The 15,494-nt window shown below is 36.7% G+C and overlaps 1 protein-coding gene across 4 annotated transcripts; it reads right to left on the bottom strand.

Moving 5' to 3' along the window:
• Positions 1 to 672: 672 nt before the first annotated feature.
• Positions 673 to 4,055, bottom strand: LOC121636543 (GDP-fucose transporter 1-like). Of its 4 annotated transcripts, none has more exons than XM_041980136.1 (3): positions 3,938 to 4,055; positions 2,585 to 3,096; positions 673 to 2,224 (listed from the first exon to the last, which is right to left on the bottom strand). In XM_041980136.1, exons 2-3 carry the CDS (start codon positions 3,063 to 3,065, stop codon positions 1,644 to 1,646), a joined length of 1,062 nt encoding a protein of 353 aa, XP_041836070.1. In that variant the 5' UTR covers positions 3,066 to 3,096; positions 3,938 to 4,055; the 3' UTR covers positions 673 to 1,643. The 4 variants fall into 4 exon arrangements, with proteins under 4 accessions (XP_041836070.1, XP_041836054.1, XP_041836062.1 ...); XM_041980120.1 differs by having other exon boundaries at positions 3,911 to 4,052; XM_041980128.1 differs by having other exon boundaries at positions 3,916 to 4,040.
• Between the last annotated feature and the right edge of the window lie 11,439 nt (positions 4,056 to 15,494).

Raw genomic sequence — 15,494 nt, 5'->3', positions numbered from 1 at the left:
AAAATTATGCAAGGTTAAAATGGAAAAAAGTAGATAGCAAATTATACTGTATGTATAGATACTGTATGACAGTATCTATAAGAAGTGATTTTTATAGAAGTAATTAAATCTTAAAAATAACTCTTAGTCACTTATGGACCACTTACTGGAGTTTTTAACTGGGATGTTTTACAAATTCAGACTGAATGTCTTGAATGTTTAACTGCTTGTCTTTAGTCGTATCTTCTTCAGGTCACAAAGAACCAAGTGACATGCTCCTCTATGATAAAACCATATCATGTGGGTAATGTTAAATAACATCTGTTTTAGGCTAATAATTGTATTCAGTTGCCTTCATATCAAACTTCTTTATGATTATGGACAATGTGTTAATTACTGGCCACGTTCATAAATATGATCCACTTGTTTATGAGATTTTTACTATAACACGAGGCCTGAAGAGGAACAATTGCAAAGTTTATCAACGTTTCCACAAAACATCACAAGCAGCAGATTTAATCATTTCTGAGACAATAAAAGGGACACACACAAATCCTAAATGACATTCCTGATTAACTATACTGAAGCTCAGACTCAACAGTTTCTTTAACACATTTTTTTCTGGTTAACTGACTGGTTTCTAAAATTAAACAATATTCAGTGAAGTTGATTTGACAGAAAATAACATGCTTGTGCAGAAACCATTAAACATTTTATTTAACAAAGCCAAAAAAAGACATTAACCAAGGATGAAATTCAAAACAATTATGCCGTAATTTAACAATAAAACCCATTAAGTAGCTTCAGTTTACCCCATGATGAAAATCAAATGTAATTTCATAATCTAAACTGGATCAATAATTTGATAATTTAAAGTTCTGACAATTATTTTGTCAAACCTTTACAGGAAGTGCTATTTAAGCTGCCTTATGTAATACCACGTATTAAAGAGTAAAACACAACTTTATAATGATACCATGAGTTTTTAATCTGCACCACTTCATTTGGGAATGCAACAACCGTGACATCAATGTCCGTTTGATTTTATCTTCCAAGTCTTCCCTACCTAAACAAATATGTACCACACAATGCACGGCTAAGAAACATTTCAAAGATGCTGAGGGAGTGTTTTCCGTATAAGCATCACCTCCACAGACAGGTTTGTTAGCTTTTCTAGTGTATTCTCTTACAGGACTACAGGGTATCAGTTCCCCTGTGTGTTTCTGCTGAAGGCAAGTTTAATGATACCAACGTAACTACATTAATCCATAAATGACACCAGTCTGAATGGCTGAATTTCCAGGAATTTCAGGCTCTACTGGAGCCTCCACCCCCCCTTCCCTATACCACATTTAACAAAAATATATTCTGTGTTAAATAAGCGTAGAAAAGTCTCTATTTCCCTCTAACACCACTATACTCAGTCTGAGTAAATATCTTCATTCTGCTTTCACTTAAAGACTAAAGCATAACAGACATAATTCTCAAAACTCTTATTCCTTTTAATCATCGTAAAAAGGCCCCAAAACAGACTATAAATAGCTTTAACAGCATTTAACCAAACTCACACATCACTTAAACACAGTCATTCCTAAAACAACAGTATTAGACATTCTTGATGCACATGAAAAAAAACTGAAGCCTTTTCTTCTGAGAGGAAGTGGTTACACTCCGGCTTTTCCCGTCTCCTTTTGGAGTAAGTTTTCCTTGGCCGGATCCTGAGGGTCTCTACAGGAAGTTTTCTTCATTTCTTGACTTTTTACCCACGTGTAGGCTGATGAGCCACTAAGAACCATCATGTTACTGGTCCACCACAGCAGGCTTTTACTGGACGAGTTGTACACCACTGCAATGACAGTCTGCGCGCAGGCTTTTGCCGTTCCTGAGACGTTGTGCGTGAGCGGGCTGGTGAACTTGATCTGGAGGCCTGTGACGTAGCCGATGGCGAAACCAAACACGCCTCCCAACGTCATCATTCCCCAAAAGCCGAGGTCCGTCAGGCGGCTGAAGCTGGCCACTCGGCTCAACTCGCCAAACACGATTATGAGCGGCAGGAAGAGGACGCACGCGTTAATGTTGTTGTAGTAAGAGAGTTTCCAGATACTTCCATTCACAGCAGGCATCACTTTCTTAGTGTAGATGGCATTGAGAGAGACACAGGCACTCGCCAGCACCCCAAAAAACACACCTGACCAAGACAGGGATCCCGTCAAACCTTCCTGGTCCACACCGAGCCAGAACCCACCTGAAAAAACACACATAAAGGTCTGAGATATTACTGTAAAAGACATAAATCTAATAATTTGATATTGTTCTGCTGTTCGATAGATTCTTAGGGTTAATGCATTTGTGTTTGTTGTATTTTTAAGTATGTAAGTAGTACATACTTCAATATTTTTAGACAAATATTGAATACTGTAAACAGCTAAATGATGTTTCCATACACACATATACAAATATATATATATATATATATATATATATATATATATATACATACATACATACATACACATATACATACACACACTATATATATATATATATATATATATATATATATATTCACTACAATGGCGGCTGACAAAGTGGTAAAGTGACCTACCAAGTATAATTCCGCAGCACGTCAGGGCTTGAAAAGATGTTGTTTGTTTCAGGACAACGTATGACAGCAGCACATTGAAAACTGTGCTGAGGGATCGGCCCACCGTGTAGAAAGCCACCCCGACGTATTTTAGGCACAGGTTATTGAAGGTGATCATGCCGATGAAAACAATGGACAGCGGCAGGACCTCCCGCGACGTCTTCAAGCTGAACGTGACCGAAGGGAAGTTGACGACTCCCGGACACATCAAGGACAGCAGCTGCATGAGCCAGCACAGTCCAACAGTCACCGCACACTGATAGAAAGTGACAAACAACGGCGCGTCCAAGTCTCGATTGTCCAGCAAGTAGCTATTAAGGAACACCATTGTTATAGAGATAAACCAGTAGAGAGCAACCACAGCTGCTATTCTGACTGCCCGGAGTATGAAAGAGTCTTCATTGTCGTCCTGGTTCGTCTCCTCCGCACCGGTCAGAGCCATCCTCAAGATACTGGACCGCTTCAGCTGTGTCCTGTTCATGATTACACATGAAGAACAAATTGGATGAAAACCAGAACATTTACAGGGAATAAAACGCAAATATAGACATGCTGGATGAAGACATGACTTCCGTGTTCGGATAGCCACAACAGCCTGACTTCCGGTGAGATTTTTCAACACAAAATCTAATAACATGATATATTTCCCCAGATTGAATCAACTCTCCCGGATACGAATTATTTAAAACCAAACGTTCATCAAAACAACGAAAATATTAACTCATCAAATATAACAATATATTTATGATATTAAAAACGCATAAACTACAATCTAACTTTATTTATACGCATTTTAATAAACAACACAGCTGAAGAAAGTACACAGATCAGAACGCATACCCTGAAACTGGAGGGTAAACCATTTGACCAACTTCAAATATTTCGTTTACTAGATCCTGTTGTTATGTTTCTATGTACAATAAGAAAAGCTGAGCAAACATTTGATTCTCGAAGCTTACCATAATTTTCTTTTCTTTGCAGACTTCCCTATAGTGCCCGCCCAACCCGGCATACTATGCTGAGCGAAACTACTTCCTTGTCCTAACCTCGTTTTAGATTTTCAGTCACAAATGTCCTTTTAAAATTCGAATATTACCAATTATTTCAAGTGGGGAAAGGCAGTGCTTTAAAGAAGTTTAACAACTGTACTTATTTCTTAATGAGGCACATTATAGAGTTTTATGAGCCATTTATGGCCTCAAATAAATAAATTAATAAAAAAAAATGACACACGTAATAATAATTTCCCTGTCAATTCCCTTCCAATTAAAGTTAGTTTTTTTTTACCTTACGTTTTCAGCGAAGGCTCCGTACCTGTGTCGTGAAGAAAGTTTTTGACTCTAAGGAAGCGTCTATATAAGTCCTACCCTTCATACAGTGCTACTACGCATGTGTTTTCGACCTGTATTTCTAGTCCAGGCGGAAAACGTCGGCACCCCTACTAAAGAAACCTTTAAGCTGTGCCTTTAACAATAAGGACGTGACGTCATCGTCATAACGGAAGTCAATCTCGAAAACGTTCCAAAATTAAAGAACAAGACTATAGCTGTCCAAAGTCCATAGAACACTGAAACTGGAGGGTAAACATTAATTTGCCGAACATCATACATTTCGTTTAACAGATCTTATGTCTACATTCATATTTACAATACAATGTATATTAATACAGGAGAAAAAAAAAAATAATAAATAAAAAAAATAAATAAAACAAACAGAAAAATCACCAACATGACACAGGACATCATCCCTCTACCTACAGGAAACTACCATTGCCACTTAAAGCAATACACACTAAAGTTAAAATAACATGAAAATTTAAAATAATTTTTAATATAAAATAAATTTAATTTGATTTTATAAGCATTATCAAGGACTGTTGAACATGTCAAATGATGTAACCTTATTGATCCGAGGTGGCTCAGGTCAGTAGACTAAGGGCACAAACAACCTGACTCAATGATTGCTTTGTTCACCAAGCCATAGAGATCTTTAATTAGCACACTGGTGAAGTGTGGGGTGTGCATGAGCCTTTTCTTACTGAAATCTATCACAGTTTCTTTGGTTTTATTAATATTCAGCACCAGCTTGTTATTCCTGCACTACCCTGTGATGAGCCCGTGATTGTTTCTTTACAGTTTTAACACTATATGTCAGTTTATGAATGAAATGTAGTTATTTGGCCAGATGGTGATATGAATTTAGGATGGTATAAACACTTTTTTTTCACAATGCTCTTTATTTTGTTCTGTTTTGTTTGATTTCCCCCATTAGTTAATGATTGAAAATACAGAGTTCAGATTCTTATTTACTGCAGCATCTTTTTAAGGGATATGTCAGATTACTTCCAAATAAGTTCCACCAAAGTAAAACTGAACAATATTTAGCAGAGAGAATAACAAAGATATTAGCAACATGTTATGTCCCAACAGACCCCTGATCTCAGTGTAAACGGTTAAATTATGCTGCTTAAAAAGGTTAGTCACACCACACATTCATTTGTTTTAGCTGTTCTGTTTAAATTATATGAATTTCATATTACCCATTTATTAAAATTTAAATTTTGTTTAGAATATAGTCAAACTCTGTAATACTTGTATTACACTCACCTATGTACGAAAGTGCAAAAAATCTGATTATATAACATGGACTTGTATTTTATATACTGAATGTTCTAATTTTGATTTAAAGGATAAACTTTCAAACTGTTAATGTAAACACCATAATCTTCATTGAAATATGTGCAGGTAAACCTGATAATACATTCAACAATCGTTTCCTTGCAGAAAAAAAAGTGTTGGCTTTTATCTTGGCATCTGAAATAAGAAGACATAATTTATACTATTTTCTTTCCTTTGCTCATCACAGGCAGCAGCTTTGCTTTGCCGTTTAAGACAGTAGGTGGCAGCAACTCTTCAAGTATTGTTTCTGTGGGCGGCTGCAGCATCACAACTGTGTGCACACTCATTATGTAGCTTCATGGTGATCATTTGTAAGATTCTTTTATAAATCAGGCTAAGGTATTGGTCTGTAGTAATGGCCATGGGGCAACAGTCCTTTATATGACAATACTTATCAATGAGACATATGGATGTGTTGTTCTAACATCAAGCTTTTCTAATTTAAACAATGCTGAACCTTTCACATGCCTAATAACAGCAGTCTTTGATCACTATAACACGATGACAGTGGGACAGCCAGTCTTCTAATTGATAATCTTTGCTTTCCTTCCTCATGACTTTAAAGAAATGAGTGGCTTTTACATTGTGTTTTCCTTTATTTTGCATTGATGAGTTGAAATTTTGGTTGGTTGGTTGTTTTTACCTTAGCATCAATCGTCTGTCGCCATCTATCTGCTATATCTGCAAACTGCAATGCTTGTCTGTCGTTTCCATAAGTTTTCTAATGAATGATCTCAACCTTGATAAAAACAGAGAAACAATAAATAAAAAAAAGTTTTACTTTACTGACCAGACTTTCTGTCAAACTCCATGTCTTCCTGTCATCATTGTTCTCTTCTTCCACTGTTGTAAGCTTGCTCACTTAGTGGAAAATTGCTTTGAGTGCTGTTTGTTGGTGTTATATTTTCTGCTACAGTGCACAGCAAGTCACTTGGCTGGTGTACCGCTGTTTGCCACTGAGCTAGAAGGCTATGCCCATGGACCCATAAATGCTCCCAGCAAGGATAAGATGCCATCTTCCTTCAAAACCACACTAGTGGTATATGTGTGGTCTGATTTCAGCTATACATCACATACATCAGTGGGTGTCCAATCCCTCACGGTGCTTCTTTGTGCTCAGGTTTTTGCTAGGGAAGAAATGCCTATCTACTAACAGTCACAAAACAATCTGCCTCACAGAACCCATCCAACTGGGGAGGTTTCTACATTTTATTATCTAGTAAAAAAAAAAAAAAAAAAAAAAAAAGGAAGACGGTACCTTGGATGGTGAAAGGTACCACCGGGAGCGAATACATATCCCCCATTTCCACCTTACATTTCAGGGTAGGGCTCATCTAAGAAGGATGTAACATGAATATAAATAATGTATGTTGACTCGTACAGCAAAACAATAAAAATAAAGGAAAGGGCTGATGAAAATGGAAGAACTGCATACTCAAAACTATGAGACTATTTAATGTTTAAGATTGTTGAAACTTAATAAAACCACACGAACAAAGCTGCATAATTTTAGAAGTCAGAGGATATCGTTAACTGGACTTTTCTCTTTATTTTAGGTCATGATATTAATTCAAATATCAATGCAATAAGGTTCAGAGTTAACAGTTTTGTAACAGTAACAAAGAAACAAAAATACTTTATAAAAATAAAATTCAAAGACTGATGAAGAAGAGTAGAGTAGAAATCTCAGCTGTAAATACATTTGCACACATTTGAGAAGTAGAGGATCATTTAAATTCCTTGATATAGGCACATACGAAATGATTTCAAGGTGGGCAAATGTTTAAAAATAAAAACTGTTGTGACTTTTACAAGATGTATATCACTGATAAAGACACAGTCTCTTACAGCCTTTCCAGACCCTCACTCTTCTCTTATAAATAGCTGATTTTTAACAAAATCACCATTCAAATAACTTAAAACATATATGCAGTGAATTTAGATAATAATTACGTATAGTGATTTCCCATAGAGACCTCTAGAAGTCGTTGAATGCTTTAAATACTTTTGTTTAAACAGTCCACTCGATTCCCATCCCAGGCATATATACTGGAACAAGGACAGTGATCCAATTAATGACCAGGTTGAGCTCTAACTTTAGCTCAGCTCAGCAATGCCTGCAACCACAATGACTGTTCCCTTAACCAGACACAACCTTACAAAAGCCACAAAATATCATTAAAGATTTATATTTTGACAGCTTTTGGAGACAAACATACACCATGTCCAGCGAGTAGAAAATCTGAACCTGAACTCAGAGCCTACCCTCCATCATGTATTGTAGTTTGTAAGATAATATTTTGCTAAATTAGCATAATGGGTTATCCAATAAGATGGTGAAAAAGAACTTAAGTTTGTTAGGCTACTAAAGGTTTACTGAGGCACTGAATCAATGAGAGATTGTATGACCTGAATATTACCAGGTTTCTTCATGCAACCCATAGAGTCGCTCCCTGCTGTCCAACAGAGTGCACGTCTGTGTGGAGCATCTTTTTATTGGACGTTTTAAAATTCCTCAATAATTCAGTAAATTCCATTAGGTGTAAATAGGTAGGTTCATTGTCTGTGAAGTTCAAATGCTAGCACACACACACATAAAAGAAAAAGAAATCAATAAGGCTGCCTGAGAGATGATTGGAGTGTGCATTGACTTACATGTTTATGATTTCACCTTAAAGTGAGAAGAACAACCACACTTGGCTAGATTTGCACTGTTTTAATGGTTTCTGTCAGCATACTTGTCTGCTTTTAAAACATTCTTGGCTTTTCTAAGTCTCCTTGGCATGACTTTATTTCCTGCACCAGCTGAAATTCATCAGACTGTCTGCACACCTGTTTCTACTATAACAGAAATGAATGACATACAGCCTTTACTTGATAAAGGTTCATTTTAAGCAGATGTATAAAAGTTACTACTCTTTAACCTTTTGAAGTTTTCTTCTTTTTTTTTTTTTTTACACCAGAACCATATGTCTGTATTACTAAAAACATTGTTTACTAAATTAATTTGCTCAGAATAAAGTTTGATGGCTGAATCAGTAACAGTGTTGTTCTGCTCTGTGGGTAAATGCTATGATGAATCTCCCTGCAAATATGGTTAACAGATATTAGGCTGACACGGGTGAATTGTGTGGTATACAGTCCACAGGGCAGTTAATTTCCAGCACACAATTTTCTACTCCATGGACCAAAGTTAGTCTCCAGCTAAAATAAAACAAATAAATAAAAATAAATAATTTTGGCTCTACTTTAACTGTCTTTTCAAAATGACTGACATCCCTTAAACCTAGTTTTATGGAAGAAATTAAACCATTGCATTTATATATAGAATGTTTTTAAATATTATATCTGGATTCATTTTAAAAAATGAAAATGTAATAAGTCATTTTTGGGGGTTTTTCTGAACTAAGATTGTTTAGTTTCATCAGATAAATTTCTGATTTATTAATGTTTACCGTAGTGCACATTAGGACTTTGTACTTATGTTTATTTTATACTTTTTCCAGTTGACAGCTGTCTGACAGAGAAACAGTATTCCTAACATAAACACTGGTGGTGACTCAGACAAAGATTCTTTAGAAGATGAGAATCCAGAGAACCAGACAGGAGAGGGTAAAAACCCAGAGAAGGAACCAGGAGAGGATGACAAAGCCAAAGGGGACCAAGATTCAAGGCCAGAAGGAGTGGACAAAGACAGAGGGTTATCATCATTTCTGGGCCAAAACCAGTGTGTGGAGCTAGGACTTTTTTTCTTTCTAATTTGAGCTAAAAAGCAAGTCTAACATAAGGAATAGGTTCTAAAAATGCTCTTCTACGTCTTAATGCAGTGTGTTACGACCCTCTCTTTAACCGGGGGTATCGGGGTCGATAACAAAAGCCGGACTAACAAGATGATATCCAATAATAATTTATTAAACAAACCCCAGGTTCAAACAAAGAAATATACTCAGTAGATAACAAAAGGTGTCCTATTACAGGTAACATATCATGTCCGGAGAACTCAAAAGAATACTTAACCAAAAGGTGCCCTTAACTGGGTAATGATTAGGCAAGGCAAGGAAGTTTATTTGTATAGCACATTTCATGTACAGGACAATTCAAAGTGCTTTACATAAAACAAAGGCATTATAGATATTTAGAAATAGTAAAAGGCATCAACGCATAATCACAATAAAATAATAAATTACATTAAAATGATTAAAAGCAAGATAAGTTAAAAAAAAAAAAGTTACTGTGCAGATTTCATGAGAGAAGAAATGTTTTTAACCTGGATTTAAAAATGTCTACATTTGGTGAAAGTTTAATCTCCACTGGCAGTTTGTTCCACTTGTTTGCAGCATAACAGCTAAATGCTGCTTCTCCATGTTTAGTCTGGACTCTGGTCTGGACTAGTTGACCAGAGTCTTTGGATCTAAGAGCTCTGCTAGGTTTATATTCTCTGAACATATCACAGATGTATTCTGGGCCTAAACCATTCTGGGATTTGTAAACAATCAGAAGGGTTTTAAAATCTATTCTGTGACTGACTGGAAGCCAGTGTAAAGATTACAAAACTGGTGTGATGTGTTCAGATCTCTTAGTCCTGGTTAAAACTCTAGCAGCAGCGTTTTGGATGAGCTGCAGATGTTTAATGCTCTTTTTAGGAAGTCCTGTTAAAAGACCATTACAGTAATCCAGCCTACTGGAGATGAATGCATGGATGAGTTTCTCTTGGTCTTTCTGGGAGACTAAACTTTTAATTATGTTGATGTTTCTGAGCTGGTAAAAAGCTTCTTAGTGACAGCTTTGATGTGGCTGCTGAAAGTCAGGTCTGAGTCTATCAACACTCCAAGGTTACGAACTTGGTCAGTGATTTTAAGAGCCCGAGTCTCCAGGTGTCTCTTGTCTTCTAAATAGGACCTGAGCCAGTTAAGGATCGCTCCAGAAAGTCCAGCCCAGTTTTCCAGCCTGTGCAACAGGATTCAGATTACAAGTACTATTAACACTATAAAGGAAAATAAACCAACTTCTCTCTATCTATTTAACAATTAACCAGCAATACAAATGAGACTTATCAAGTTCAAACAAAAACGTCTCCTAATGAGAACGTATCTTAAATTATCTACGAATCCAAATATACCAAAAAATGACTCATAATGAGTGAACCAAAATCTCTTAAACCAAAACTTAAAATAACTACTCAAAGGTGAGAGTGTCTCTTCTACGCAACCAAACACAACTGTGTAAAATAACAAATAGGGAACCTAAAGTCTTACAAACCACCGGGTCAACTACAACCAGCGTCTACAATCCCAAAATGGCTAACTGTGCGCCTAAGGAACTCAGAGTCCCTCAGACTGGTCCTTTCATGGGACTTATAGGGTCCAATCACAGAGGTGGTGTAGAGGGCTGGTCTTGCTGTAGGTGGAGCTGTCCTGGCGTCAACCAATCACCGAAGAGAAGGAAGGGGCAGGCACTCTCAGCCAAATCTGTAACCAATCCTCTTGCAACCAAACAGCAGAATTTACAACACATTCACAGGCTGTAGGCCGGGGGATGTGACACAGTGTATAAGTGTTGTAAGTGAACTTTCTCATATATATATATATATATATATATATAAACACACACACATATACACACACATATATATATATATATATATATATATATATATATATATATATATATATATATATATATATATATAAATAAAGATAATTCTGTAAAAATTAAATATTGTAAAAAGCTAATTCTGTGGAGGACTGTTACCATACCTTCCTTCATCGACTTATCAGCTTTGCAACAAGCTTCAAAGAACACCTCTCAGTACCTGGAGCTCAAACTCCTCTAGGCAGAAGAACTGATAACCAACGACATATATGACAACAACATCTGAATGATTCAAGTGATGAAGAGATCTTTCTGGAAATTGTGAAAAGGAACCTCCTCCGAGATGAGAGAATGAAAAAATATGGTACAGTCCAAGGCCTTTCAGTAGCAGAATTCCTGGCTGCAGCAATGAAACGTGATTTCAATCAAGATTAGTTCCGTAATTCCGATCAACAAAGTTCTCTTGTGCAGTGACGTGCGCATATTGTAAAATTAAAATAAAATTAGGATAAAAAAAAAAGTTTTTTTTTTCTTTAGCATCCCAACACTTTATATGAATAAATTCAAAATACTCCCCCCCCCCCAAGTCTCAGGAGGATATGTGTGTAAGGAGATCAATCAATATCCAATTCTGAAAAGCCACAGTTTGTATTTTTAATAAAGCAGCCAGTACAACTCCTGTCGACATAAACTGTCAAACTGTCAAAGTAAGAAAGGTACAAATGTCACCCTAGGAACAATTTATTTTATTATTAACTTAAAAGAACACTTCTTGGTGTTCAGACAAAGCTATAAATCATTCATGGGCTTATTGATTTCACCAGTTTAATTATGTATTAGTATACAGTTGATCGCTGTGTGAATATGAAGATGACTTGTATATGGTAGAGCACTTTCCATCATCTGCTGGACTATATAAATGCAGTCCATTTACTATTTGTTTCTACTTTATAAAGTTACATCATCGTGTTTAAGAATTTATGTTGATGAATCTGGCCAGCAACCAGCAAGGTAACTGCTGAGTGCATCTAAAGTCACTCGCTAAGGTGAAAACAGAAGTGAAAGGCCTTTTATACAGTAGAATGAATACTTCTATAGTCATTATGGCACATAAAACATCCAAACCTTGTAAGCCTTTCAGATAGAACATCCTCATGAAAATCTAAGATCATAAAACATAAATAAAACATGACCCTCTCAAAATTGGATACCATCTTACAGCTATTAAGTACCCCTGTAACTATTCAGTATAGTAAGCTTTCTATGGTTCTCTTAGCCTAACTGGATAAAATATAACTGCAGTACACTGTACATTTAGATGTCCTCTCTATCTGGGTCTTGCTCAGCAGACTCCAGTACAATTCAAAACCTTGTCATCAAGGACCAAGGTAATTCTCATGACTCACTCTTCTGTGGGGATCAATTGTGCTGTGAAGGGACATTATGACAGTTGTGCTGCTAATTTGGTTTGTTGAATTCCTTTGTCTTCTGTTTTCTTCCATGTTATCAGGTGGAGCACATCCCAAGGCTGCAGAGGGAATCAGTTAAACTACCATTCAGGTCACAAGAAAATGATGGCAGACCGTAACAATCAGCCATAGGATTTGTCTTTAAGTCTCCAAACAAACAAACAAACAAATAAACTAACAAACAAAACAAACAAAACAAAAAAAACATAACAAAAAAAAAAATACAAACAAAACAAACAAACAAACAAAAAAAAAAAACAGGATGACTAAATCCCTCTAGCTGCCATCTAGTTGTATATTTGAGAACTATGAAGCTACCTGTTCTGTCTTTATCACAGACAAAAATTGTCCATAAAGCTAAATTGTGTTTAAATAGCTAGCTGTTTTCAGTATTGTGCAATACCAACATGATCATATACAGCAATTATCTGTCACTATGCAAGTGCTATATCAACATCTTATTCATACTTAATAGTCCGTTATTCTCAGGGGCCGTCCCCACAACGCCGGATTGCAGTAAAAACGCAAAAGTATTTTAGCAAACCACCCTTTCATCCACACGAAGCCAGGGATTAGCCTCCATGAAACCGACCATGTCTGAAGCCAGGTACCAAAGTGGAGAAGTTTGAGTCCGCTACCGTCTACAGTACTGCGCTGGCTGCGAAGCCGCACAACTCTAGGATATGACGTCAATGTGATGAACGTGCACTGATTCCCAATCCACCCTTCCTCGAGCTTTTTTTGCTTTATAGTCAAGCATTTTTTGAAGAAGAAGCTCAACTTCTTTATTAGTCTAAATAAATGTTTCTCCTTCGCTTCACAGTGAATCCTCAGCTATATTCTCTTCTCTGCTTCCGATGTGTACTACCTGCAACACGCAGTGAGCCTTTATCTGTGCATGCGTTGTTTTGCTCTAGCTTTCGAGTGTTACTCTTTAGCACCACCGACACCCAATAGTATATACTACAGCGGTGTCATGGGGATGTTGAAGCCTTTCTGCTAGTTTTTGCCACCGTTTTCACACCGTTTTCACACCTGAGCCGGCTTCGTTGCCGTGTGGACATAGCCTTAAGGTGTGACTGGGGATTCGATTCAACTGGGGCTTGCTACATTCAGCTGGAGTTTGCTTTCACACTGCACTTAGTTGAACAAACCAAACCTTTTGAATAATGTATTCTCCTCCTCATCTCAGGTGGTCCTGCATCAAGAATTACTGGAGGAAAAGACAAGACAAACAACATGAGAAAACCAAGTCAGCAAGTGCTTAATGCATGGCAACTTTGCTTTGTGCTACATAAGTTGTTGTCTGCTTCCTGCATTTGGTTCATTTGAAGCAAACCAGACCACACTTTGCTTCTCTAATGTGCACATTGAAGTTTTGCTGCAGATTCACCGCTCCCCAAGCAAGCTACATTATCCTAGCAAACAAACTAGCCTATTGATTCAGAAGAGCTGATGTGGATACACCCTGAAGTTTGTTGAGCTGCATGAGTCCCTGTACTTTTTAACTTTAAACTGAAAGTGATCAAAGATATGTCAATATTCTCCACAATTTTTAAAAGTCAACACACTTGAGTTTTAATTTATTCTGGCATTTTAGATTTATAAGGGCATCAAATTTCTTTCTTCTCATATTGGAAGAATGTTGGTGTTGAAGAACACACAAATAAGTGGATTAGGAGATACTCTATCTGTGTCAATAACATCGCAGAAAAAAATGTTCTGGTGTTGAAGCAGCAATTTAGTCCTAGGATAAAAAGAAAAGAAAAAAAGAGCCTTATACAATTATTTCTAATCCTTGTAGCATCTTTCTGGCAAAATAAGTTATTTTTGGTGAATGAAGTTTAATTTGCTCTATTTCACAAGGACTAAACACAACACAAAACAAGTATGTGAATGCACCACAAAGGTCATCAGCAGTCCACCTCATTGAATGGCTCACTGGTTTTAACACTGCTAATGAAGCTTAAGTGGTTGTGTACTGCACATTTGTGTTTCCAGTCCCCTGCACCGCTGCACTAGAGCTCAGTTAATTATCAACTTTGAGTGAAATTGTTCTCACTTCAGTCTAGAATGTGCTGTTAGTGGGTTGAATGAGCTATTTGAACTTGATCAATAATACTACTCCTCTGCAACGGCAAAGGATCCCACTTTTGTTTTCCTGCTCAGTCATCCCTTTCAAATGCATTATTTTGTCCTTTGTTTTTTTCCCTCCTCACTTTTCCATTTTCTTGCACATCTTTCAAAGGACGCAAATCACAGTTGCAGGCCAGGACTAAAACAAACAAACAACAAAAAATGTTCATGCTCATCTATATTCTTGTTCTTTTAATGTTTTTCAACTAAGATCCTGAAATATTCTACAAAAATGTAGAAAATAAATAAGTAAAACTAGCAATTTGAAAGTCTATGCTCATTAACATACTGACTTTTTTTCTGAGTCCCTGGTAGCTCAAAAACTCTTTTAGATTTATTACATTCTTCCAGTCATTAGGTTCTAAGAAAAAAACAAATATATAAATAAACATAAGAGAGCTGTTTGTATGCAACATCTGTTTCTTAAGTAATAGCTGCTTAACAGGGGGCTTCATCTCCATGGGTTGCATTCAAGCAGAACAAGAGAGTGAAATGAAATATATTACTAGACGCGCACTTACTTAATCATTAAAACAGATGTTTTGCTTGCCACGGATAGATAGAATAATAATGAGAGGATACATTTAATTCATGCAGTTCCTGAGTGGAGGTTTGGATTTCAACTACTTTTCTTGTGCTGCATCATCCAATCCCTGAAACTCGGTCACCAAGGAACAGAAGCCATCACTGTTAAAAGACCAGTGATTAACTAAGAGTGAAAAGATGAGCATCTGCGTGCACTCATATTCATTCTGTGCTGTAGTGTATTTGTGCAGAGCATGTTGTACTGTATTGGAGTGTGATGGGGAGGTTGAGGTTGGCTGTTGAAAAAGAAGCTGTAACTTCCATTCTCTCGTGGCCCAGGCTTTTTTTCTGCTGACACAGTGAAATATTGATGCAGAATAAATTCCCATCTAATTAGAGTGCCTGAATTAATCGGGCAGCGTTTAATTAGGGGAGTTTTCTTTTCAGGGAGGTTTTGATCTGAGCCATATG

This window comes from Melanotaenia boesemani, chromosome 1 (assembly GCF_017639745.1).
Source record: "Melanotaenia boesemani isolate fMelBoe1 chromosome 1, fMelBoe1.pri, whole genome shotgun sequence".
Classification (NCBI taxonomy): domain Eukaryota; kingdom Metazoa; phylum Chordata; class Actinopteri; order Atheriniformes; family Melanotaeniidae; genus Melanotaenia; species Melanotaenia boesemani.
Note: the sequence above shows the minus strand (reverse complement) of the source record. Positions and strands in the feature narration are given on the sequence as shown.